This window comes from Lepisosteus oculatus, chromosome 1 (assembly GCF_040954835.1).
Source record: "Lepisosteus oculatus isolate fLepOcu1 chromosome 1, fLepOcu1.hap2, whole genome shotgun sequence".
Classification (NCBI taxonomy): Eukaryota; Metazoa; Chordata; class Actinopteri; order Semionotiformes; family Lepisosteidae; genus Lepisosteus; species Lepisosteus oculatus.
This window is the reverse complement of record NC_090696.1, coordinates 44,066,193-44,094,162: the sequence shown is the minus strand read 5'-3', so window position 1 is coordinate 44,094,162 and position 27,970 is coordinate 44,066,193. Positions and strand designations below refer to the sequence as shown.

General features: G+C 39.1%; 1 protein-coding gene across 5 annotated transcripts in view; it reads left to right on the top strand.

The window, feature by feature from the left end:
• Nucleotides 1-27,970, top strand: part of slc2a9l2 (solute carrier family 2 member 9, like 2) — a 328,902-nt gene that overhangs the window by 86,427 nt on the left and 214,505 nt on the right. For all 5 annotated transcript variants that reach the window (XM_069190343.1, XM_015344752.2, XM_015344753.2 and 2 more), the window contains 2 exons: nt 5,469-5,593; nt 12,051-12,196. In XM_069190343.1, coding sequence (XP_069046444.1) covers nt 5,469-5,593; nt 12,051-12,196 — 271 coding nt within the window. The remainder of the gene's footprint in view (nt 1-5,468; nt 5,594-12,050; nt 12,197-27,970) is intronic.

The window sequence follows — 27,970 nt, the reverse complement described above, 5'->3', positions numbered from 1 at the left end:
CATTATTATGTCAGAACATCACATCACTGTAAACTGCCATTCATTTCTGCTGTTTTATCAAGTGTGAGAGAAGTATATTCTGCTAAGTGTTGTCTGATTGGTGCTTAATTAAAACCTCAAGATGACTTTACCAAATGGGCTAGATGGGCTGAATGACTTCTTCCCAATATCATATTCAAACAATGTAACTTAAAATGTGGTACTTATTTGAAAGTGCTGTTCTTTGGTGGATCAAAACTACAGAAGAAAACTTACGTACGATATTGAAAGCCTTTTAGTGTTTGTGGTGGAATCAGGAAATGAAAAGTGGCTCAAAAGTAATATTATTGCATAACTGCACATTACTGTAACACAATCATAGCTAATGCAGAAATCATTTGTAGATAGTGTTTTCAGACCTCTATACAGGACAAGCTAGAGAAATTGTTAAATTCTTAATGATGTCTAATATACTGTAACAGGAATCTGCTTCTGGTTTGAGGGTTACTTAGATCGCAGAACTTACACGATACTGTATAAAATTTTACAATGAGGATAAAAAGTATTTCCAATTTTAATCACAATAATATAATTTCAGTCATAGTATAATCCTATTATCCATAATATTATCCTATTTTAACCATGACTGATTTGTAAGGCCTCTGTATATTCCATTAAAGTAATAACCCTCAAGTACTGTTTCTAGTAAAAAAGTCCATGGTTGCATTGATTCTGATTACATTCTGTCAAAAACGTGGTTGATAAAGAACTCCTAAGAACATTAATATATTAAATTGGCTAATTTATATATACATATATTTTAATTTCAAGTACAATATACTTGCATGCCTTGACAGTGCTCAAGAGTCTGGAAGTATTCTCTTAATTTGCCATTGCTGCAGCTTTAAAATTAATTTTGTTGCTGGTGTGAGAAATTGGGACTGCAGATCCTCTTTAAAATAAATAATTGCAACTCCCAAATTGTAACGATATATGCCAGTAATATACCCAAATGGATGGTATTATTATAGGCACTTTAATTATTTGTTCTCTGGCACAGCTTCGGTGAAAAGAGTAATAATTGGGCATTAAAAAAAAATAATAATGACAATGGAACACATCATAAAGTACACAACATAAACATATTGTACAACATACAAGTTTATGTATGTACAAGCAGCAGGCTGCTACCAAATATTCAGATCATATGTAACACCTACATAGGCCAATAAGACAGATAAACCTGCCTTCTAAACTAAACAGAATATGACCTACAGTTAAATCTCTCTATATAAAAATCTGAATGCTACAGAGTGAATGGGAAACCTATTCTCCCTATTCTAAAAATACATCCACTAAACAGTAAAGACCATTTTTAACCTTGGGATTCTCTGTACAGGGAATCAGAGTTTCCTAAAAACAACAGAATGGTGAGCTCCAACACTTAACTCAAATCTCAAATCGGGTCTTAAACAATGATCAGAACAAGGACTTTCCTCCTGTATCTTTTCTCTCCTTGGGTCTTTCTGTCCATCATCTCTCCTTCCCTTTCTCCCCTCTTTTCTCTGTCTTTTTATTTTTTGTCCCCAGACTGTTGCTAACTCTTATTGATTTACCAAGAACTTAATTAACCAAAGTAAACCAGACAATTCCATTGATCAGTGTGTCTCAGACCCAATTCAATTCAGTAAACCCCTCAGATCCTTTCTTGTTTTGATGTTCTTGAGAACTGCAAATGTTGACAAAAGTCAAATGCTGACCACCCCCATTTAACTGTAACATTATCAATTAGTCAAAGGCATAACTACACTCCATTAAATCTATTTAAACATTATTTATTAAATATAAATTTGTCATAGATAAATAAGACATCCTGTACACTTACTTTTTATACAGTACAGTATGGTCAATTCTATGTGCTACTGTAGGTATCCACTCAGTCCTGAATACTGACTGAAACTCATTGTATTTATTGTGGTGCTCTGAAACTAGTAGTATCATTACTTATTTTGTGTCATTTGCAGATTATGAAACTTTTATTCACTATAGCAGACTTTAGATCATTGGTATAGATTTTGAAATAGCAGCAGAGCATTAGTGCCTTTTAAACTGATATTGTCAAGAGAATCTAAACAAGCTGGGTTTGATCTTCACTGAGATGGCAAATCTCTAAGGAAATTTAGAGATGGTTGCTTCTATAACACAAGTGGTGTTAATGGACCAGTGCTTGATACTCTTCTCTGTGGAACCTGTTTCAAGAGATAGTAAGGATATACTCCACAAATTCTGAGCATTTAAATTTTAAGTACCCCTAAAATAGCCGATGAATCAAACACATTGGATGTGCTGAATCAACTGGTGGTAAGTATAATATAGTAGTATTAAGTGGTGCATTACAGAATTGATCTTCAAGTTTGTTGCTTAATCCAATTTCACTGATTTTATCTTTTATCTTGATTACTTCAAGCACATATTTATTTTATCTAAAGAAAAGTAATGAGCAATGACTATATTTATTTTAATAATTGTGAAAATCAAAGTTAAGATGGTCCTCTTGATGTCATGATTGTAATCTCTCCCCCTTAAGGGCGCTCCGGCTCTTTCACATTTTACCTGATCTCCTGCACCTACCTCCTGTTCCAGTTTCCCCTTTAAAAGCCAGATGCTCCCACTATTCCAGGCTCAGCTTTGGAAGATGGATGCCACAGGGCTTGCCTATTTTCCAGGTTGTCCGAAGGCAGGTCTTTTCGCAGGCGTCCTGACCATCTGGGTCCAGGGGCATGGACACCTGGCCCCGTTACCCTTTTTTATTCCCCCGACCCTTCGCTAGATCCCGCTCCGACTTTTAACTTTGTCTCATCTTTGTCACGGATGGACCACACGGCTCAGGACATTTGCATCCCCTGGATCTCCTATGAACACCCCTCGGACTTGTTTGCCTTGGACCTCACCTCCCTGAGCACCTTGGACACCCCCCTGTACTTCTTCCAGCCCCTATTCTAGTCCTTTTTTCCCGCTGTTTCTCACTCCCCTCCAGATTATGCCTGTCTTCATAGGGTCCTGAAAGCCGCTTCGTAACACGTGATTTAAATATTGTAACTCATATGGCAGACATTAGAGGTTGTGCGAGCCGGCTTACCACCACAGTGATGTCACCACCCTTCCCTGTGAATAGGGACCTCAGCCTTTGGGCTGAAGGGAGATCTCCCTTTAGCACAGCTGGCTTGGTCCCTGTTGGACTACGGAGGCCCGGCTTTAAGTCCCCAGCGGTGGGGGGCCAACCTGAGGCAGCAGATGCTAGGGTGCATACCCACGTGAACCTGAGAGCGCTACAATGTTCTGGAAATTCCTATGACATAGAAATTCAAACATATGGTTTTCTAAATTGTTGAATTCAAGCAATATAAGTTTTAGGCCATAATTATAATTTTATCATAACATACATTTAAAACCAGAAGTGTAGAGAAGCCTATTCCTTGGAAGATGGACACTAAGATCACTCTAAAAATAATCAAAAAGACAAAAAGTAACTAACTCTGTTGTGTGTATAACTGCCAGAATAAAGAGAAAAGAAAACACATTAAAAGCAAAATTCAAACCATAGTTTATATGCCTTAATACTGTTCTTCAACTGGGCAGTGTCACAGTGATGGAATTACGAAGTATAATGAATATAAAAGCATCCTCAGTATATACACATCAAAATAGAACAGAATATCACTTCCACAACAAATATTCAATTGCAGTTGTAGGGGTTTTGTAAATTTAATGGCACACTATTTAGTTGACTATTTGTGTAGTTTATTTTCACTATTAGGAATCAATCAGCCAGACAACAAGGAGACTTCACAAGGATTTACAACACACAATACATTTATTTATACATAGAAACAAAGTATACTGTACATAAAATAACGAAAAGATTAATAAAACAGGGATATGATCTTAGAATACCATTGGTTAGACCAACTTCCTCATCGGGCTCATTAAAATAATTAACATTCAGACACTCTTATCTACCTACTTAAATGAATTAAATTGATATGAATGTGTTAATACAATATTTTTATTCTCAAGAGAGTGCATGAATTATAGTTGAGCTGAACTGGGACATAGGAATGCATAGGACTTGCTTGCATAGGAAGCAAGCAATTGCTCAGTTGGGACGAGTCACACTAAAAGAGGAGAAACTCAGTTTGCTCCTGGAATAGCAACTACTTCTGAATAATGCCTTATGCAGGTGTGTCAACAAAAAGTCCATCAGTAATGCTCCGGTGATCAAGCGGGTGCACGGTCGTAGCTAGTAGCTCGTCTCAAGGTTCTGCTGCATGCTAGACCTCAGGCAGAATTCTGTCTTTACATACGGGCTCACTCCCTAACTCGGCACTTCAGAAAAAGTCCCAAAGCTCAGACAACAAGTGTGGCGGGTACTTGGTTCTGTTGTCAGCCAAGTTGGTTCAGCGGAGAGAGGACAGTGGCGGAAGTAGAGGTGATGTACCGCTTTTTAACTGGGGAAATATGGTTGGTAATTGGCAAAGAAGCTACCAGGTGGAGTGGGTACCCACACCCTGCAGATTCCTGACTGGTTGGTCATCTTGCTGGATGATTGACTATGCCTTGTGATTTTTAGGATTATCTCCAGATGTGCCTATATCCCTCTGCCAGACATCCAGGCCCCAGCAGTGGACATCCACCTTAAGGGAGTATTGATAATGGATCTAGACTGTCCCGAGAAAGATCTTTATCCAAAAGATAAGCATATCTCCCTCACTTGCTCACATGTGGCTGACCACAGATAGGGGGCCTCATTTGATACATCCTTGTGACAGGCAACAGGTTTTTTTGTCCAGACACACAAACATTTTTAGAATTAAGTAATTCTAAGTGAAATAATAGGCCATGTCCCTACACAATGAGTAGAATAATTTGTGTTCCGAAGAAAGAATATGCAGGATTGTCTTTGAAAAAAAATAAGACAAGAAAAGCGGACAAAGGGTCCAGTTGTGTCCAACAGTAAAACAACTGGTCTTATTGAAACAAATCTTTCTTCTTCATGTATTATGTTGAGCAAACTGTATTTGTTGTTGTGTATGATCTTCTGCTGGGCTGTATAAAGTAAGAAATTTATGAATCCCTGCTGTTGAGGGAGTACATCTATTTTCTGGTCACCTGGAGGATGAACTATATGTAACTCTATGTATACAGTAGCATAGTAGTTTAAGATGAAAATATGAGCCCTCTCCCCATATGCAACTCTCATAAATCCTACATGCCTACATATCTTCAGTGGGTCTATTTGTGACCAAAAAATGTATTTCATTAAAAAAAAAATGTAATATGAAAACAAGATGATCTTGCTTGCTGTCCTTTAAAGAAAAACAAGTTAGATCAGCAACTATTGTCCTCCCTCTCGACTAGACAAGCCAATATTTCCTCCTCTGAACCTCAATTTGACTTAATTTCTGCTTTTACTCTTTTTATCACTGTAGGAAGGGCACCTTGCTGCTCAACAATGCATTTGCTGTTATTGCTTCACTTTTGTTAGCTCTTGGAGAGCTAGCAGGATCCTTTGAAATGCTTATTTTGGGTCGATTTATCATTGGAATTGATTCAGGTGAGTAAACTTATTGAAAGGTCATTAAAACATTTTTAAATGAATCTTCATGTAACTGTTCAACAATAGCAGCGCTACATACAAACTTATAACCTGATATCCCTAGATGTCGATACTTTGATGTTGATGATGGACCATCTCTCTCTAATCTAGAATTATCACGCTAATGGTGAAAAGGTACACTGGGATGTAAGAAGTCATGTCCTAATGTCTAATTAAAAACCTGGTCAACCTAATTGTCTTTCCTGTATGCATTGCCCTTGGGAATGGCAAATGTGTTGCCACACTTTTTGTCATTTTGTACTCTGGAGGTAATGAATGGTGCAAAAATGAATGTGTACTTGTTATAAAATATTAATGAGGACCCTATGCAGAAAAACCAGGATGATCTCTAGAGGCGTAGTCTATATAACAGTTCAAGGACCAAAAGCTGAAGGTAAACTAACTGGTGCAAAAGCACAAAACCAGAAGCGGAGCTGTAAGCTGTGAGGAAGCCGAGAGTCAAAACCAGATCGATAACCAAGGTACCAAAACCAGGAGACATACAGTAGTCGGAGAACAAACCAGGGTCAGGAAGCCAAAACCAAGTAGTAAGTAATTGCGAAAAGTCGAAATACAGTGCCTTGCGAAAGTATTCGGCCCCCTTGAACTTTTCAACCTTTTGCCACATTTCAGGCTTCAAACATAAAGATATAATTTTTTTATTTTATGTGAAGAATCACCAACAAGTGGGACACAATTGTGAAGTGGAACGAAATCTATTGGATTTTTGAAACTTTTTTAACTAATAAAAAAATGAAAAGTGGGGCATGCAAAATTATTCGGCCCCCTTGCGTTAATACTTTGTAGAGCCACCTTTTGCTGCGATTACAGCTGCAAGTCGCTTGGGGTATGTCTCTATCAGTTTTGCACATCGAGAGACTGAAATTCTTGCCCATTCTTCCTTGCAAAACAGCTCGAGCTCAGTGAGGTTGGATGGAGAGCGTTTGTGCAGTTTTCAGCTCTTTCCACAGATTCTCGATTGGATTCAGGTCTGGACTTTGACTTGGCCATTCAAACACCTGGATACGTTTATTTGTGAACCATTCCTTTGTAGATTTTGCTGTATGTTTGGGATCATTGTCTTGTTGGAAGATAAATCTCCGTCCCAGTTTCAGGTCTTTTGCAGACTCCAACAGGTTTTCATCCAGAATGGTCCTGTATTTGGCTGCATCCATCTTCCCCTCAATTTTAACCATCTTCCCTGTCCCTGCTGAAGAAAAGCAGGCCCAAACCATGATGCTGCCACCACCATGTTTGACAGTGGGGATGGTGTGTTGAGGGTGATGAGCTGTGTTGCTTTTACGCCAAACATATCGTTTTGCATTGTGGCCAAAAAGTTCGATTTTGGTTTCATCTGACCAGAGCACCTTCTTCCACATGTTTGGGGTGTCTCACAGGTGGCTTGTGGCAAACTTTAGACGAGACTTTTTATGGATATCTTTGAGAAATGGCTTTCTTCTTGCCACTCTTCCATAAAGGCCAGATTTGTGCAGTGTAAGACTGATTGTTGTCCTATGGACAGACTCTCCCACCTCAGCTGTAGTTCTCTGCAGTTCATCCAGAGTGATCATGGGCCTCTTGGCTGCATCTCTGATCAGTCTTCTCCTTGTCTGAGCTGAAAGTTTAGAGGGACGGCCAGGTCTTGGTAGATTTGCAGTGGTCTGATACTTCTTCCATTTCAAGATGATCGCTTGCACAGTGCTCCTTGGGATGTTTGAAGCTTGGGAAATCTTTTTGTATCCAAATCCGGCTTTAAACTTCTCCACAACAGTATTACGGACCTGCCTGGTGTGTTCCTTGGTCTTCATGATGCTCTCTGCGCTTTCAACAGAACCTTGAGACTATCACAGAGCAGGTGCATTTATACAGAGACTTGATTACACACAGGTGGATTCTATTTACCACCATCAGTCATTTAGGACAACATTGGATCATTCAGAGATCCTCGCTGAACTTCTGGAGTGAGTTTGCTGCACTGAAAGTAAAGGGGCCGAATAATTTTGCACGCCCCACTTTTCATTTTTTTATTAGTTAAAAAAGTTTCAAAAATCCAATAGATTTCGTTCCACTTCACAATTGTGTCCCACTTGTTGGTGATTCTTCACATAAAATAAAAAATGTATATCTTTATGTTTGAAGCCTGAAATGTGGCAAAAGGTTGAAAAGTTCAAGGGGGCCGAATACTTTCGCAAGGCACTGTAGCTCTAACAAGGAAAAACCCTAATACTGAGCACAGGGGAGAGTGTGAAGCAGCATTAAATAGGCTGGGGTAAATGGGCTAACTGGGAACCGTGCTGGAATGCAAGGTGGAATGATGAGTCCTCCGGGGGTGTGGCATAACAGAACTGTTGTTTTGTCATTCTCAATCTGGTTTAGCATTTATTAGTTTACCCGTAAGTGCAAAACCAACAATTATTGAAAACAGTGAAAAAGTCAAGTATAAAAATAATTGTTTTAGAAGTATGCATGTAAAAGTATTAATTATTATTTAGCACAATTAAGAATATGTTTGTAGGATAACATTACAACAACATTCTCTACCTCTGCCACTGATGTACTCCAGCCCTTTCAAACACAAACTCTCACTCTGGCAGTGTGTGTTACTGCCTATGTTTTGGACTCCATTTTTTGCATTGCTGTCTGTTTGCTTAAAATAATTTGTATAACCATATTACTACATTAAATAATTAATCAGCTCTCAAATATTTTTTATCTGCATTGTTTGGCTTTTACTGTATCTGTCTGGTCCCTTTGGCTCCTTGGCAAATGTCACATTAATTGTAATATGAATTATTTTATTCAAGCAGGAGTCATGCAGCCTTTTATCATTCTAATTTTCTTAGAACTACAGATTTTTCTTTCTGTGAAGAATCTATAAAAGCTGGTTTTACTTCAGTTTCTATTGCAGGCACACTTTGGTTATATGTGGTTATATGTCATTTTTTACACAATTAGGCACTTCCTCATTTGTGTCCTCTGTTATTGGTCATTGCTGACAAATATCCTCCATTTATTGCATTTTCTACTGCCAAACTATCTGCTGTTAACTACTGTATGTCAATAATTATTTGTGATAGAGAGGCTTCATTTGTGATAGAGAGGATTGTTTGGGAAGCTGTTGTTTCAGGGCACACCAATGAACCTGTCTTGAGTCAATACAGTTACTTGAAGTAACTACTGTAGATGCACATTTTAAACTAGACACACATAAACTTTGAGCATGGAAATATTCTTAAGAGTTGAATTTTACCAGTTAGAAATTACCTGATAGAATATGTTTCCATGGAATTCCTGAGAAACTGATAGACTCATAGGAGAGTCTCTGGAGGAAGAGAGTTTTTTAAACTTGGAATTAAATAGGCAAATAACTGGTTATTAACTGGTTAGTTAAACTGGCTTCTGCTATATCACAAGTGTCAGTGTTTGCTATAGAGAGATGTCCATAAGAAAACTGGATAAGCTGGGAGAGGGGGATACAGAAGGTCTCTATAGCTAGTTTTTCCTAGAACTGGATTGGGCATCTCAACAGGCTTCTGGGATGTGTGAGGTTGAGCTGTGAGGCAATTTAAAAACATCCAGGATACTATACTGAGGTGAAACATGAGTTCAATATGAACACGTTGTGTGGTAGCTTGTTTGTCAGGCTCTGCTGAAACAGTAGCACTGAGCAACAGAGATGGCTAAATGAGGGCTAACTGGAGGTGTCTGTACATGGATTAGGAAGGCTCTACCTGGAAAATTAGTATTGCATCTTCTGGCCACTGAAGGTAGAGCAATAGAGTAGCAACCTTTCGCAGTTAGTCAGCTGGACTGTGGAAAAACAGCAAAAATGACTGAAGTCTGAACACGAAGACTGAAAAAAATGTTGCAGGGTGCAAAAGAACAAATAAAGGAATTAAAAATCCTATCCTCAGTGAAGAAAGATAGTTAAAATGTAAGCATCAAAGAGTGAAAGTTGAGGAACATTTCATATTTAGAGTAAGACAATTAGTGAGTTCACCAAGAAAAAGCATAGTTTTTATTGAGTAATAGTAATGGTCTTTCCATACCTGAGTGAAAATTCTACCAAATACAATTGCAGGTATGAAGTAAAATGATGAGTTATAAGATTGAGAGAAGGAGTGGAGAAGGAAGCCCATTCAGCCGTCCAGAGTGATTTCATAGTATCTCAAGCTAGAACTCCTGCTACATGATCATCCATAAAAAGCTGACTGGAGCTAAGTACTTTATCTGAACCTTACTAGAGAGATCTTGCTATTCTGTTTTTTAGGAACTTGGGTTTCCTGCAAAAAAAGGATACCACATTAAGTGATGTCTTTCCTACTTGTGGGTGCATTGTTAGAACAGGGAGATAGGCACTCATTTATCTAGTAGCATCTGGTTTTGTAGAGAGGCAGATTTAACTGCAGGTTGTATTGTGTTTATTAAGAAGGCAGTTTATGTCTTATTGTGGTCTCTGTGGGAAATGAGTTCTGAGTTCAATACTTGGTAGCATTCTGTTTTTTTTTCTGGGTAATTTGAAAGTTAGATCTCTGGAATGCCTTGTTTGTACATTCTGTAAATAGAGTAACTTGTGTGAATGTTTTGTTGTGTGAATCATAATGTTTGTCTTGTTCTTGTTAACAAATGTTTGTTTAACCAAGTGTGCCTGGATTATTACTCTTTTCACCAAAACTGTGCCAGAGAATAAATAATTCATGACTCTCTAATTATACCAACCACTTGGTTATATTCTGGAGAAATCACTAATAAGTTGAGGTGTCACGCCCTCTGCAGCCACAGGGTGCTCCTTCTCTGTCCTGTCTCTTGTTTCTGGTTCTCTGCTGTCCTTCCAGTGTTTCTCTCTCTCTGGGGTTATATTTTTCCGGGTCTTTCAGTCTGCCTTGGCTCAGCATTGACGTTCGGATGTCCTGAGATCCACCTAGCACCAGGTCGCCCCACGTCCGCTACCTGAGGGCATAGGTTTCTATACGGCATTCCCTGAACAGCTGAGCCTGGGCTAACCCCCGTCTCGCCTCTACGCATAGGGTCTTTTCGTTCTCCTGCCATTCTACCCTTCTGACATCCGGGACATGACTCATGGACTAAACATCCCAGTCAATTCCTGATTTTCACCATTTTCATAGCCCCCCATTTGTAACAGTACTGTATTTCTTGATTTTACAAGAATGTGAAGTGGTAAAATGTGGAAATGAACATTCTTTTAGATTGCAGAAATGTAGTAAAAAAAATTTCATCAACTGTATGAACTTCACCATTGTGAAAGTGGCTTTGGTAATATTAATTATCATACAGATATTTAATTCAGGTAGATAGCTGCGTCAGCATGCATAGTCTACAAAGGAACAAGTAATAGGATTATTCCATGCTGAAAACATTTCAGCTGTGAAGCCTGCTCACACCTGAAGAAGGCTTCACAGCCGAAACATTGTGTTTTCTCTCTTCTCTTTTCAGCATGGAATAAACTATTACTTATTCCTTTGTACAAATATTTAATTACTGTTAATGGTGATAACAGTGTATTGTCTGGGGCTCAAAGTGATAGAAAAATAGTCCATTAGAAATATGATGACACTGAAAACTAATAGTTCAGAAATGGCCTTTGTTTTCTTGGGTTTAATCTGTAGATATAATTTTATTACATGCAAAGCAATTTTCATACAATTATATAGGGTAGAAAATATAGTATTGTTTCTATCATAAAATAATTATTATCTACACTTTTATCTACGTACTGTATACTGTATGTGATTATCCTCTGCAACTTACCAAAAGTACAGTACATTGTAAAATGTTCTTTACCATAGAAACTTTTTTGAATTTGGGAAAAGGTCCGTTTTAATAGGGTATTGTATTTGTTGCTTTAGAATGCTTTGTTACTGCAAGATTTTAAGCTAAACGTAAATGTTGATTGGTCATCAAAGAGGATTCTTTTTGAACCTTCCAAACATACTGTAAAAATTTCCCAGCATAAAATAAGGAAACTTCACCTTTTTTAGTCCAAATATAATGGCTCATTGCATAGTTTAATTAATACAATTCAGGTTTTTTTTTCCAAGTTCATTATAAATTCAGTTTTTTTTAATGTGAACATTTGCTTTCATCTTGTGGAAATTCAGCTACATTTTATATGAAGAAGATTTCCAAGGTATCATCCTTTATGTAAGGTTTAAGAGCTAGATGATCACTGATAAATAGTGAATACACATCTGAAATGCATGCCTATAGCATCAAGAAAAGTAATGTTACCAAAGATATACATTTGTCTGATTTATCTTATTTTTGAATTGTGAAATGCAAACACCCTGCTTAAATTTACATTCATTGGAATGAAAGACAAAAACACAGTAGAAAACAAGTAAAATGTTTATGACTGGATGGAAAAATCTACTAAATGTTGTTTTGTTTTTTTTAGGCATTGCCCTCAGTGCTCTTCCCATGTATTTAGGTGAGATCTCACCCAAGCAAATCCGGGGCTCCATTGGACAGTTCAACTCCATCTTTATTTGTGTTGGGGTGTTTACAGGCCAGGTTCTAGGTCTACCTGAATTACTGGGGCAGGTAGGGTCTAATTTTCATCTATTTGTTTATGTTGTACTTTAAGTGAAACAGGTTTTGGCTTCTTGTTTACACTAAGATGATTTTTCTCCTGACTTACTTTTCTTGTTTTAAATGTTTTTACTGCTGTTATTCTGTTATTATTTTTTATGTATCAACAAGTGCTTACCTGAAAGATGGAAATTGATCTCTAGGCTGTAATGTTACAACTGGATACAGCTATGTACTGTAGGTGGTGATTTGTCAGAACCCAAGTGCAAGAGACTGGAGAGTGAAAAGTGAAAGGTGACAATGAGATGATTGATTGCTGGCCAGCAGGGCTTAATCATCTCAGGCAGATCAGTAATGGGGAAGAAAAGAAATGGGGAGACACGATGGATCCAGGAGAAGCCATCTAACTGCATCCCTGGCAAAAAGAGGCTACAGAATAGTCAATCAGTCGAAAAAAGGGTGGCTATGATATAAAGAAACTGCATAGCTAGACCCCCTGAGAAGTGAACTGAATAGGCTCTGAAAGACAGTCCTCATGAGTACCAAGTTTTCAGGTTGGTAAAGCTTGAGGGTTGACGCAGTTTCGAGTGAAAAGAATGAAGGCTTGAATCCAAGACTGCTGTGTCAGGCAATGCGTAGAGCAGGTTAGCAGGTGAAGTTGCTTCACCTTGTTACTGCTGTGAGCTGGGTCTGCTGTGCTGTGCAAGCCAAAATTGCTGCCAAACATAGCCCACCAGTCAGAAATAGGGAGTCTTGGATATGGGAAAAACTGAATGGTGAGCCTCCTGGGAAGGAGCTGGATGGGTTTGAAGGGTAGGCTTGAGACCACTGAGACTCAGCAGAGTGAAGGCTGGCTGGAGGCTGCTGAGACTGCTTCACAAAGAAAAGTGCTGTATTAAGGCTGGTTAGACAGCTGCACAGAATGAAGCTGCAGAGACTGCTGCACAGAACGGAGGCTGGTTGGATTTAAAGCAAAACCTGCTGAGCACAGCAAAGTGCTATCTTGGAGCTGAGATATTGCGAGCAAACACGATCCGCAGGCTGGAAACAGGGAGCCTCAGGTATGGGAGAAGCGAATAGTAAGCCTCCTGAGACAGAGGACCAAACTCTGCAGGTCAGGCTTCAGCCAGAAAACTGCTGTGCACAGAGCGGAGTACAAGCTTGAGGTAGAAAACTGCCTGACAGACTTCTCTGGGTCAGAGAAGAAAAAAGGGAACCCCTGGTACAGTACGACAGAAACTGAATAGCAAACCTCCTAAAAAAGGGGACCAAGTGGGTTTGCAGGGCAGGCAAGACTGCAACTTCTGCTCAGAGTGAAGAGCTTCCTTGCTCAGTAGAGATGTGGAGAGTGAAAGCAGTAGTGCAAGTAAGGTAAACTGGGCTGAAATGAAAAATTATGAAGCACCATCAAAGTGGTGACTGGGCTTTAGACAGAAAACCAGGAATTGAAAAATTAAGCAGGAAATTGCTAATTAACAAAGATCACAAAAAGGGGTTCTAGACAGAACAGCAAACCTTGGAAAACTCTGAACCCTTGTGAGAATGTGATGGTTTCCCAAGGCAATCGCAAGTTTAAGGACACCGTCATGACAGGAATTTTGGACACTTGTTTAACTGCTCTGCTCATTCTCTTGTTTTTTCTTTGGTTCTCCATGGCTTCATATCTGTGCATTCTCTCTCGCTTTCTCCTTCACACCTGATAAAGGCTCGATGCAGAAAATGTTTTTGATTTCTTCTTTTCAACATGGAATTAACTTTTTTATTCTTTTGTTTAAAACTCAAAAACATTCAGCAATGATATGCAAAAGTTATGTTTTCAAGGACACAATTATGTTTCAAGCATATTCTGAAAACTGCTCGTGAAAACCAAGATGTTTGTATTGTAGCGGCGAGGCTTAATAATAAGGCAGAATTAAGTGTTTCTGAGCTTTCCCAAATTAGGCCTCATTTCTCTGTTCATCTCTGTGGTGCAGCCACAGAGAAACCATTCATGCAAGGTGATTTAAGGTCCAAGGACAGCTCCCAAAGGGGGATGCACTTAGCTAAGCCTGGCTATCATGATCAATGGTCACCCATTGGCGCCTATCTGTCTAGGGAGTGCCAGTTGGACATCTGGATTGCATTCCTAAGTGTCAGGACTAAGTGACTCATATCTCACCTTGATCAACCAATCAGGGACTGGTAGGGCCGAGTAACCCACGTGGGACTCTGATGCCCATGGAACTTTCAGCCAATCAATGAGCTGAAGTTCCTCCAGGTAAAAACAGGCAACACAGAGAGCCTGGGAGATTCAGATTCAGATTCAGATTCAGATTCAACAAGATTCAACAGGATTCAGATTCAGATTCAGAAGGGATTCTGGAGAGGATTCTGTGGACTATTCTAAAGGGAATTCAAAGGAGAATTCCAGGGCAGGACGGCCCAGGAGCAGAAGGCTCCCAAGGGCAGGACATTCTCGCAGCGCGCCTCCTGACCATCCTGAGACTCAGCCCGGACAACCACGGAACGGCCAGTGTGTCCGAGTGCCAGAACTTTCCTTTGTTCTAAGAGTCTAGAGTGGAGGTTGCCAGAGAGTAACCAGCAGCAGGCCTCGTGAACAGGTCGGAACTATGGACAGCTGAATCACTATTCAGAACTAGCTCTTCATCAGGAACGAACCGATCCTCTTCCTGACTTGCTGGGACCCACAGTCATCTTTTCTCCTGTGCACAAACTTTGCTAGTTAATGCCAACAATGAGCATCAGCAGCGCACCGTCGCAAGCCGCACAGCACAGCCTGGCACGGAGCCAGAGAGCGCGGATTGGACAGCAACAGCCTGCAACTGTTTCTTTGTGCCCGCAGGAGATCTGAATCCCCAGAGATTGGATGAGTATTCAACTTCAATGCATTACAGCTCGAGAATTCAATTGTTATCCAAACCAGTTGATATCAATTTAATTCCTAAGAGTTATGTACTTGTTTGAGTATCTAATGTAGAAGTTGTAACCAAGTTCACTTTACGAAACGGTCTTAATGAATGATATACTGAACGTATGTCCTCTTGATATGTATAACTCTTTGTAACTGACCGAATATACCTTTTATATTCTGATAACCCTCTCGATAAGATCTGTTAGGTTTATATGCATATTCTATGTATTAATAAATGTATCATCGTGTATTAGTACCTGTGTGTGTGCGTTGTTTGAGTTATGTCGCATGGTTGGACTCTAAAGCCATCAAAAGAATCAACTTTGTGATTTACTGCTACAATTAATAATTGTCTCAGTAAATGCCCAAACCCTACAGAACTGGTGCCTTCAGAGAGCCACTACATTACATTTTGGCTATGGCAACGTTACATATTTGGCGTCCCTGAACCGGTTTTCCCTACATTATTTGGCATCCCTGGGCCGGCTTAATCTACAGTATGTAACATTTGTAGGGGTTTTGTGCATTTACTGGGACAAATATTAATTGTAGCAGTAAGTCACAAAATGATTCTTTGATGCTATTAGAAAACTGACCTTGCGGGATAACTCAGCAACACACAAACAAGTACACTAATACACAACAATACATTTATTAATACATAAAATGTGCATATAAACATAACAGATCTTAAGAGTGAGGGTTAGCAGAATACAAAAGGCATATATTCGATAACGAAGAGTTACAAACCAAGAGGGACATACATCCAGTATACCATTCATTTACAGATTCAGCCATTCAAAGTGTGCGGCACAGGCACGTACCGGGGGTAATTGGCTACGTCATCGCGCATCGTGACTCGAGATGACGCAAAATACCGTGGTACGTGATTGGTTGACCGACAGGGGTTGGTCGGTCGTAGAAAATTTTTAATGTCTTTACTGTGCCCGTTTAAGTATTGAATATTTATATGGAATTTTACCACTAAAGGGAAATCTTAGTAGCTGAGCATAAAAAGAATAGGAGCATACTGTAACGCGTGTGAAGGCCATAAACGATATTAATTTTGGAACACAAAAATACAGTATATGGCTGGTCTCGGTACTTTAAAGAAAACATACACACCAGTATTCCATTTTTCCCTAAACATTTTAAGCATCGAAATCTTTAACTAACGTGATACCGGAGTCAACAAGCATACTTTTAGAATTTGATTAAAAGGGAATATAATATGGAATCGCGTATCTAAAGAAATTAATAATGATATAATTATATTCATGTACCGCAACACAAGAATAGTACATGCTGTACGATGTCTGTTGATAATGTTCTATAGGGCTTTTTCAACACTCCTTATGTGACCTTGCCAGTGGCGCTGTGGGTTAGGGTCCTGACTTACACATCACACGTTGGGTGTTTGAATCCAGCTGGAGCCATGACTTTTTTTTTAACAAACATTTCTTTGAAAAAATAAAATAGGGTTAGTGTTAGGGTTACTGTCACACTAAATCAACAATTGATTTAAGGACGATCTGTCAAAGTGCAATGAAATACAATATTGTTGTTGTTGTTATTGTTGTTTTTATCCTGTAAAGCATTTTGAGAAGCCACCTTTAAAGGCGCTATATAAAAGTGCTGATTCTTATGGAATGTGTTTTCTTTCTTCTTTTTTTCAGCATGGAATAAACCTATTACTTGATTCTTATGGATGCCCGGTTCCGCTGGGGATTCAAAAAAAAAAAACCCATGGAATTGCGTAGAGTATCTAAGGAAATAGCAGTATAACCTTATTCATGCACAAACAGTGGCATGTTACATTATTAATTTGGGTGTCTCCTCTTGCCAGAAATCTCTAAATTGCATTTTGAGTGCGGTTTCTGACCTTTTTTAAATTACAACCCATAAATAAAGCTGATACTCTTTAGACTTTTAATTATTTAAAACTGTATTCCAGCAGCACAATGCACAATGCAACGTAAATTGCTATCTTTTTCTTCTGCATAATAATGTTCACCTCTCTGTCCAGCAAATTAGTAATAATAATGAACTTTATTGTATATAGCGCCTTTAAAGGTGGCTCCTCAAAGCGCTTTACAGAATAAAAACAATAACAACAATACTGTTAGATTGGGCAAATGATTTTTATTTTTTTTTAAAAGAAATAGAACATGAGATATAATGATGTGTTCCGGCTTAGACATTAACGAAGAGCATAACGAAGGTCATAAAGGTAATAAACGATATTAATTTTGGAACATCAACATATTATGTAAACTGTATGTTGCTGTTATTGGTATTTTAAAGAAAAAATACTGTAAAATCGTGGGTTCGGTACAAGGTTTCAGGCATTCATGTGAAGGACAACAGAGCTTTCACTGTCCGATTATCAAACTTTATTGATAAAACAAAAACAAAAATTATCCGACCAAACCAGAAAAAGAAAAAAAAGCGTAACGGACACAGCGCGAGCCTGCATTCTCTCCTCAGCCGTCCACACCACACTTTTCCCTGGGTCAGAGATTAAATTTCACTCGCACCAAACAAATTACCACACACTGAACACTGAGCATGTTAACCCAAATATGTCTCACAATACTTTTATGGTACATTACTTTGTTAAAATGTATTTAAAAACGATTACAAACGCCAGCAGAGAGAGAGACACACACACAGTTCTTCATTGTCAAAAAGAAATTGTTTTTTTACTTTGTCAGCACCCAGACAAATGCAAACACGTAATTAATGAAATGCTTTTATTCATTCTTAATCTAACTCACAAGTTGTCATCTGCTGTTGAAGCTCTGTGAGACTAGACTCACACATGGCTAGACTTGACTATTTAACCATGAGATTATGTTTATGTTTATTAATCTTCCTTGTTATGCACTGAGATTGATAAGCACCCCAAACACGAGGGCGGCGTAGCCCTATACTGATGCACTGCAAGTACAACCCCCCCTCCTTCACTGGCACATGGAAAGTGACTGCGGGTCCAAGCAAGTCACACTCTTTAGACGGGAAGAAGACCAGTTCGTTCCCGATGTAGTGCTAGTCCTGAATACTGATATTCAGTTATTGACAGTTCACTTGTCGATCAGGCAAGCGTTTGCGGTGGGTACCGGCAATTTCGAGAGTTGCTGCTGGGCTAACCTCGGGCAGATCCTTTGGTTACACGTGGGTGACCTCTGTTCTCGACTCTTAGAACAAAGTAAAGTCCTGGCACTTGGACCCACTGGCTGTTACATAATTGAACGAGATGAGTCTGAGAATGTCCTGGAGGACTCTCTTTCTATGCCCTGTGCTGCCTGTTTTATCTGGAGGAACTATGGTCGTTCATTGGTTGAATGTTCCGCGGGCATTCGAGACCCTGCCCTACCAGTTCCTGATTGGCTGATCGAGGTGGAGGATGAGTAGCCATGCTCTCTGAAATTGGGGTTGTAAACAACCTGGGATGTGACACTCCCAAGTAATCTCCCAGACAGTAAGGCACCAGAGATGACTATTTATTAGGGTGGCTGGTGAATGTCAGCCTTGGGAGCTGTTCCTTATCAGGAAACTCTATCAGCTAGAAAAACACCTTAAATGTGAACCAAATGGAATGGTCTCACTGTATCCAGCACCACTGAGATGAGGGAGAGAGGGACTGGCAAGGGAGCAGCAAACTTAATTCCTGTATTTTTAAGAAGACTTGCCGCTACACATTTATGTTAAATTGGTAAAATATAAAATTCATCATTTTGAAAAGAATACAAACTGTAATTTTGTTTTTCAGAAGACAAATTTACAAGTTTCCACTACATAGTTTCCATTTATGCCCTCTGGGTCATGTTTCACTGTCGATTCTGAAGAAATCTGCTAGGTTTACTATATAAGTGCCATTGAAGATTTAACATACTTGTATCCCTTTTTTTTTTGTCTAAGATTAGACTAGGAGTTCGTTCAACTACTTTCTCAAGCTGAAAATGTATTTTTCCCAACTTCACTATCTAAGTGTCCCTCTAAGTATTGAATGTATCCAAGTTTCATCCTTCTGTCCAGTCCACTGGCATCCAGTATAGCTCAGTGTTGGTACCTGTCTTCCAACTTCCTCACATTGCATCTAAATGACCCTTATCTGTTCCTCTCATCTTTCTTTATCTTTTGTACTGTACCTCCTTCAGTCTCTAATTTCATAACCCTTTGCTTCAGTCCCCTTGACACAGTTAGCAATTTCCCATATCCTTCCCTCTGATACTTTTGCAGCTAACTCTCACTAAATCTTTCTGTGTCTCCACAGCCCTTTTCTCTCCCCTATCCCCCCAATGCCTTGATCTTTACTGTCCCTAGGAATGCATATTGTAAGAGGTGCAGACATCAATCTTGCATATCTCTTCTTTTTCTCCATTAATTCATGTCTGCATAGAATTGTTTTTACTACAGCAGAACTGTTTCTCAGCTTAAATCCCCTAACCTTATTTTTTTCCATTTTCTAAATGTTCCATTGCCTTGATATTGGCTTCTGTAGTTTGTTCTCTGTTGCTTTGAGGGCTCTTTCTTCTACAAATACCAATAACAATTTGACACTAAAGCTGCAGCTCATTTACCCCAGTAGAACTATTTCTACTAGGGTGCTTTACATCTTTACTGCCACATTTTTGCAAGAATCAGGTCCTTCACCTGCACCATATAATCATATCAATTTCACATTTAAAACCTCTGGCCTGCAGCTGTCTCCGAGATTGGTCCTGATCCTTTCCCCTCTCGTTCTTTCCCACCATGCTGTCTCTTTCCATTAAATTCTGACAAAGGAAGCATTAAAGAAGTCTTTAAACATAGCTGTTCTTAAGACCTTTCCAATCTAGAGATCTTTGTGATTGTCCTTCTTCTTTTAATTTAATTAAACTCTGTTTAATTTCTGTGGTAAATCTCCTACCTGTTTCATACCAACACCACCCTCTTTATCCATTTGCCTCATGTGCTCTTAAAAAACTATTCTTAATGATTGATATGGCCCCCAAACTTTTTCCAAATTATTCCAAGCCCCAATCCAAGCTTTTTTTTACTAATGTAGTCTAAGTGATTTAAGTCTTACACAATCATGTACAAAGATCATCATGTACTAATTTTCTAATTCCTAATTCAAACCAAACCAGTATCTGAAAACAAAAGAGAAAGGACAGTTTTTCTAGCTTAAGATCAGTTCTGGCATGAACTCGCAGCATTCACTGTATTTCCTCCAGCATCATCTTTGTCACCTTGGAAACCTAACACTTACTCCAGCTTCTCCTGAACATATAAGAGCCCTACCCCCCTCGGTGTCTCCCTGCCAATGTCCCATGAAGAAATGGCAACCACTACGTTATTTACTCTGTGGCCTTTCTTCTTTTCATCTGTTCCATTCACTCTCCCTTTCTTACAATTTTCGCATTAAGGAAACAAGGCCATTAGCATTTACCTTTCCTAAGCAGACATCTCCAATGCCTTCATACTCATGTCTCTACTCTGATTTGTGACATCTCTTTGGTCTATTATGACAGAAAAAAAGTTTTTACAGTGTGTTAAATTTTTGCCTGGAGATACCCTAAAAGTTTCACCACTACAGACCTACAGTTCTTGAGGCCTGGAATCCCACAGGTTTTCTAAGTCTCTTTTAATTCATCAACTGCTGACGACCTTTGAAGAGTGTTAAATTACTCCAATTAAGCTAAAGATTAGCTCAGTTAGGTTATTGAGAGCAGAGGTGGAACCACAATTTGCAGATGCTGCGGCCCTGCAGGACTGGAGTTGTGCTAGTTTAAGACCTCTGCTGGATCCTTGTAAATAATTACAAACTTCCCCTTCTCCTTCATCTTGATGATTTTCTTACAGTTGATTTTACCATTTCACCCCCAAGAGCTTTATTTGCCTTGATCTCTGTTTTTTTTTATAGGCAAACCATCTGGTCCCTCATATATTCTTCCTTGGAATTATTTTCATTATTCTGAAGATTTTTCTACCTCCTTGACTTGTTACAGTATAAGCTTAACAATATTCAGTTGTATCTTTATGAATTCTATCTACCTGTTTGTCAACCAAATCTTACAGAGGGGGGAACAGATTTTTTTACCTCATTTACAGCATGCAAATCATTCCCTAAGGCCAAGCATTAATTTTACCTCATTATTCTCCTAATTACATCTACTCTTACTCTCTTTCTGTGGACTCCCCAAAACTAATTTCCAATTGTCATGGCTGCCTCTCTTTAGGGCCTCATCTAAAATCACAAATTGGTTCTTATTGTAGTAGATAACCTTACAGTCGTTCTTATAATCAATAAAGGAAGATCATCCTCCTGACCTGTCATGAAATTACTGTGTTGACTCAAATGGCCTTCTCTACCACATAACTTCTGGTCAACTCAGATCTCAACATTATCTCAAACTGTTTCTTATTTCCATATTTACAAGTTCAAGGACTTGGCTCTGGATGACAATCTGAATCCACGCTCAGTTCCAGCCCTTTCAGATACGGTTCCTCTGAAACAACATACACTACCTTCAGATGTCAAAGTTAATACTGGATGTCCTAGTTTAACCCTCAGTTCCTTCTGTAATGTCTGGAAGTGTTTCTCATTTTTCCACCTTTATGTCAATTCTCCTTCTTTCAATATCCTTGCATGCTAAAATCACTTTGCTCCTCAAAGTTTTCCAGTGTTCTGAGATGCCCATACAGATTAAATATCTTATAGCAGATATTTTGACTATATGTATGCATGCTATAACATCTGCTTATAATTTCCTTTTGAAATCGCTATTACTGCTATCTACAGTATTTTTGGTTTATTGAAGTGCTTCCACTTAATCTTTAACTTCAAAATTCCTCTTTTTACCCCTACATATCTGATATCAGCATCTTATGATTTGATATTCTTATATTTTGCATCAGGAAAAGCAAAGAATACAAATTAGCTCAGGTACTGAAATATATATACTGTATAATTTTAAAATACAGTTCTAATGTACATCAGTCCTTGTGAACCCTTTCATAATTATCTCCAACTCTCCACCTGATAATTTGGCCAACTTCTGAACTCCTCCTGCAACTAGTAGCGAGACCTTTGCTGACTGAAACAGACCTCTTTCCATTCACACATATACTTGCTAACAAACCAACTGTCACGGATGTTGGAAGGGACAAACCGTGAAATGACAGGAGAGTGAGAAAAGACCCTATGCGTAGCGGCATAGGCCCAGGCTCAGCTGTTCAGGAAATGCCATATAGAAACCTATGCCCTCAGGTAGCGGATGTGGGGTGACCTAGTGCTAGGCAGGTCTCAGGACATCCAAACGTCAATGCTGAGCGAAGGCAAATGAAAGACCCAGAAATATATAGCCCCAGAGAGAGAGAGACCGGAAGGACAGCAAAGCACCGGAAACAAGAGACAAAACAGAGTAGGAGCGTGACGCCAGCTCTTCTCATCATACCTGGCTATTGACTTGTTAACTAATAATATCTGTCCACTTTTTCAAAGAGACAAATGTAAATTTAAATATACACAAATACACAATAATGATATTATTATGACAAGGCAAATTTGAGAAAATTGGCCCTCTGAGACAAATGACCTCGACTATTGGACTCCTTCAGGTAATTAGAAAGCTGAAGAAGTGCTCATTTAAAAACATCAGTGTTGGTTTTAATGTAGTTCATGGTATGACAGGCATTGGCAATCTGCTGAGGAGGTCACACTTAACCAAATGGAATGAAAGCAAAATAACTGTTTTAGCAGAAAATCCAGATTTTGTTATGATTTTCTTCAGATCAAAGAGAAATCTGTTGTGAAACCCTACTAGACCATTCTCATTAACGAAAAGAGGATCAGTGGGAGACACACATTGTTTGTTTTACTTTTATCATAATTTGTGTGGTCATTTAAATTGGTTCCTTACAAGATCCTTTATTTTTTTACCAATTCTCAGTGTTGTTACTTAAAATAGTTATCATTTTGTCCAGACAATGGCTACTCTGCAACATTTCAAGTGAACAAGTAATAGGTTTATTCCATGCTGAAAAAGAAGAAAGAAAACACTACGTTTCGTCTGTGGAGCCTTCAGGTGTGAGAAAGACAGGGCAGAAAGCAAAGGTAATGTACTGTAGCGGGAGAACAAAAGCTGGGAGAGAGGAGGATTGAGGTGCTGGAGCAGGGGACAGAAAGAGAGGCCAATCAAGAGGTGTGAAGTCAGGATAGGTGTACAGAGGTGTGAAATGAAACCTGCAATGAATAGAGAGAATTTAGAAGAAAAGTAGTCTGTCGTTAAGAGAATGGGGAAGCAGTGATCCTAGCTGCAGGATAATTTTGGTTTCAGTTGTCTTTCTGATGTATGAGTTCGGAAAACCGTCTTTGAGAACACAGATGGAAAGATTCGAGTGGTCATGGCTGCCAGAGGTGAAATGAGAGACAATGGGCTTGGAGAAATCTTTAATCTTCACAGCCCTTGCATGTACTCTGAAACGGTCTCCGAGACTCCTTCCTGTTTCTCCGATGTAGATGGCTGGGCATTTACTGCAAGAGATCCAGTAAATAAGGTTGCTGGAGGTACAAGATGCCATCTGTGTGATCTGGAATTGTCCTGAGGGGCCTTGAATGAGTGTGGTGTTAGATGTGTACTTGCAGGTGATACAGTGAGCTCTGTTACAAGGGAAAGTGCCTGGTGTGGATGGTTGCTGAGGGCGGTCAAGGGAGCTGTGAACAAGAAGGTTACACAGGTTAGGTGGTCGGCGATATGAGATGATGGGGCTGTCAGAAAAAAGCACCCCAATGGAGGGATCATCCTGTAAGATTGAAAAGTTGTTGTAAATAGTCCTGGGGATAAGAAGTGTGTTGTGGTGGCAGGGAAGCACCAAAGGAATGCAGTTGTTACGGCGGGAGATCCTGATTGAGTTGATGGTCCGAGGGGTGTTTTTGGCTCTGGCAAGGACCCTGTAAAGGGCATAATCGTCATAGCTGAAGGAACTGTGAATAAAGGAGAGAGTTTTTAGTGTGTTTGGAGTGAAATGAGCTATACAGGAGATAGCTGTGTGAATCCATGGGTTTGTAATAGACTGAAGTGGAGAGTCGGGGGTAGTTGATGGAGACGTTGATGTCTAGAAACAGAAGTGTTGTGGGAGATATGTTAACTGTGTATTTGAGGGATGGGTGGAAGTTGGTGAAATGATGCAGAAAGCGCTCAAACTGGTCGTTAGAGCATGTGGCGGCACCTACGCAGTCATGAATGTATCACTTGTAGAGGTCAGGGACATAGCCAGTGTAGGAAGCGAAGAAGCGTTCTTCTACCCAGCTGACAAAAATATTGGCATAGCATAGCTAGTTCTGGTGCTCGTGGCAACTCTACTCACCTGTTGGTATAAAAGGTTATTGAATGAGAATTCATTCAGTGTGAGTACCAATTCTGCAAGGCATACCAGGGTGTGGGTGGGTGGATTAAGCACTGTGTGTTTGTCCAGTGTGTGCTTGAGGGCTGTAAGGCTGTCATTATGGGGAATGACGGTGTAAAGAGATGTGATGTCCATGGTAAAAATGTAGCATTCGGGACCCTGGAATACGAAATCATTGAAAAGTTGGAGTGCGTAGTTGGTGTCCTTGATGTATGAGGGAAGACCTCATCAATGTATCACTTGTAGAGGTCAGGGACATAGACAGTGTAGGAAGCGAAGAAGTGTTCTTATACCCAGCAGACAAAAATATTGGCATAGCTGGGTCCCATACATATAACATTTCAAGTTATACGTTTGCTGTGCACTTTGGTTGCAGAGATTGCTGTGGGTCATGTATCTTTTATTTTGAGTGCAAGTGTATCTAAGAAATATGTAGAAAATAAGAGGTGCATTTACTTGGGGGGTAAAAATTTCAGCAACAGGAAAGCAGTAATTTAGTGGGCAAGAGTAATGACATTCTGCATGCAAGCTTTTCTTTGCATTTTCTTATCTCTCTGAGACAATGAGGTACCTTAGTGAATAGAAAGAGGTGTATGCTTCTTTTAGGCATATGTACATAATGTTTACAGTTAAACATATAACCCAATTTAGCAAGAAATACTGTAAATAAGTTAATAAGCTACTTATATAAACCTTGTTTTTTAAAAAATAGAAAAAAGAAGTTGTCTGCCTTCTGTCTTCTTTGGTTTTGCTGCTGACAGCCTCTTACAGCAGTTCATTCATTTATCTTTGTATTCTAATACAAATATTGTGACTTGTGGAAATTTAGAAAGTTATGTTATTAAGTGTAACCTTTCATTCACTGCTTTACATGTTCAGACTCTTAGACTTTTTTCAGTCATCCTGTTTATTCCCACTGCTGAGTGAAATGAGGCCAGCAGAACCATACAGTAGCTCATGCAAATTCATAGAGTACAGCAAGTTATTAAAATCTTGCTGAAGGCTGTCACATTTATACATGTGAGCTGGTTTTGACTGTGTGCTGTGCTATATCTTTGAATTTTGTCTGAATGTAATAGATTTGCCTATTCTTTAAAAATAAAGTGGTACTAATGCCCATAATTAATTCCACTTTACATGCCAATAGCCACCCGAAATGTCTGGCTTATTGTCTGTTAATTTTAAAAACATATACAGTATATGTTTAAAAATGTTTTTTTAAGACAACATAAGACAGAAAGTCACCAGGTAAGACAGCTCCTGATATTTAGACATGAAGATTATTTTTTATAACTGTCACTCTAGTTCAAAACTATGTACATACTGTATAATGAAAGAGTTGTTCTCTATCGGTTAGATTTATCTAGTAATCAGAAACACACACAAGTACAATCACAAAACAGAAATACCAAATCTACCAAGACATTGGTTAACAGAATGCCTAGAAAGCACTCAATACCTCAGTAATTGCTGTTCACATAATACCAGAATTAAAAGAAAACATTCAGAATGAGTGAAGTCAACAGGGAAATCAAGACGAAAATCAGTGTTTTTTTTTCTTTTTTTTTGTGTGTGGGGGGGGTGTAATTATAAACTCCAGAAGGATGACTGATGCTATTAAAGCATCTGTCCTTTCCAAGATCCAAAAGGGGATACATTTATTGATATTAAATAGCAGATATCCCAGAAGACAGAATAATCTTTGTTGGAAAATCATTACAATTTATATAGGCATTTAAATAGGCAAAGTTTAATAAACGATATAAGTAGGAAAGTATAACAACTTGGTATTTAGCATGCTGCCTGTATAGTTTGAGACTTGCCACTATGCATCATGTGGATTTTATGTAGAAATTTGCAAGACTCACCAGCATGATAAAAAGAAGATTAAATAAATGTGGCAAATAAGATAAAATAGAAAAATAGAATACAGAAAACCAGTGTCAAAACCCTATTGGCAATAGTATATTATATTACTACAGACATGTGCTCATTGTTGAGCTGAAACTCCCAAACTCCCTTTAGACCTCTGTGACTGAGAATAACATATAATAATTAAACCTTTTCATCTGAATAAATGTGAAGGTTCTGGGTATCATTTTCCTATAAAAATCCTCTTGAAAAAAAAGTTTTTCAAAAAAAGTCCAGTTTTTCTAATCTCTCCACTTCTTGTTATTTCCTGAGTAATCCTAACAATCCTTGAGACCCAATAGACCCATCAGATCAATCTGTATGTGAATTACCAGACATGTTGACAGGGTAAATCAAAAAGTAAATTGCAGTGGTAAATACCAATACAATTCAGTACTTCTGATGAGAATAATGATTAGAACATCAAGTAAAAAACTACAAGCATTGTTGAAGCCTTTGTAGATTAAGCCGGTTCAGGGACGCCAAATATGTAATCATAGTGGCTCTCTGAAGGCACCAGTTCTGTAGGGTTTGGGCATTTACTGAGACAATTATTAATTGTAGCAGTAAATCACAAAGTTGATTCTTTTGATGGCTTTAGAATCCAACCATGCGACATAACTCAAACAACGCGCACACACAGGTACTAATACACGAGGATACATTTATTAATACATAGAATATGCATATAAACCTAACAGATCTTAGCGAGAGGGTTATCAGAATACAAACATTATATATTCAATCAGTTACAAAGAGTTACACATCAAGAGGAAATACGTTCAGTATATCATTCATTAAGACCGTTTCGTAAAGTGAACTTGGTTACAACTTCTACATTAGATACTCAAACAAGTACATAACTCTTAGGAATTAAATTGATATCAACTGGTTGGGATAACAATTGAATTCTCGAGCTGTAATGCATTGAAGCTGAATACTCATCCAATCTCTGGGGATTCAGATCTCCTGCGGGCACAAAGAAACAGTTGCAGGCTGTTGCTGTCCAATCCGCGCTCTCTGGCTCCGTGCCAGGCTGTGATGTGCGGCTTGCGACGGTGCGCTGCTGATGCTCACTGTTGGCTTTAACTAGCAAAGTTTGTGCACAGGAGAAAAGATGACTGTGGGTCCTAGCAAGTCAGGAAGAGGACCGGTTCGTTCCTGATGAAGAGCTAGTTCTGAATAGTGATTCAGCTGTCCACAGTTCCGACCTGTTCAGGAGGCCTGCTGCTGGTTACTCTCTGGCAACCTCCACTCTAGACTCTTAGAACAAAGGAAAGTTCTGGCACTCGGACACACTGGCCGTTCCGTGGTTGTCCGGGCTGAGTCTCAGGATGGTCAGGAGGCGCGCTGCGAGAATGTCCTGCCCTTGGGAGCCCTCTGCTCCTGGGCCGTCCTGCCCTTTAGAATCTTACAAAATCTTGTTGAATCTGAACCTGAATCTGAATCTGAATCTCTCAGGCTCTCTGTGTTGCCTGTTTTTACCTGGAGGAACTTCAGCTCATTGATTGGCTGAAAGTTCCATGGGCATCAGAGTCCCACGTGGGTTACTCGGCCCTACCAGTCCCTGA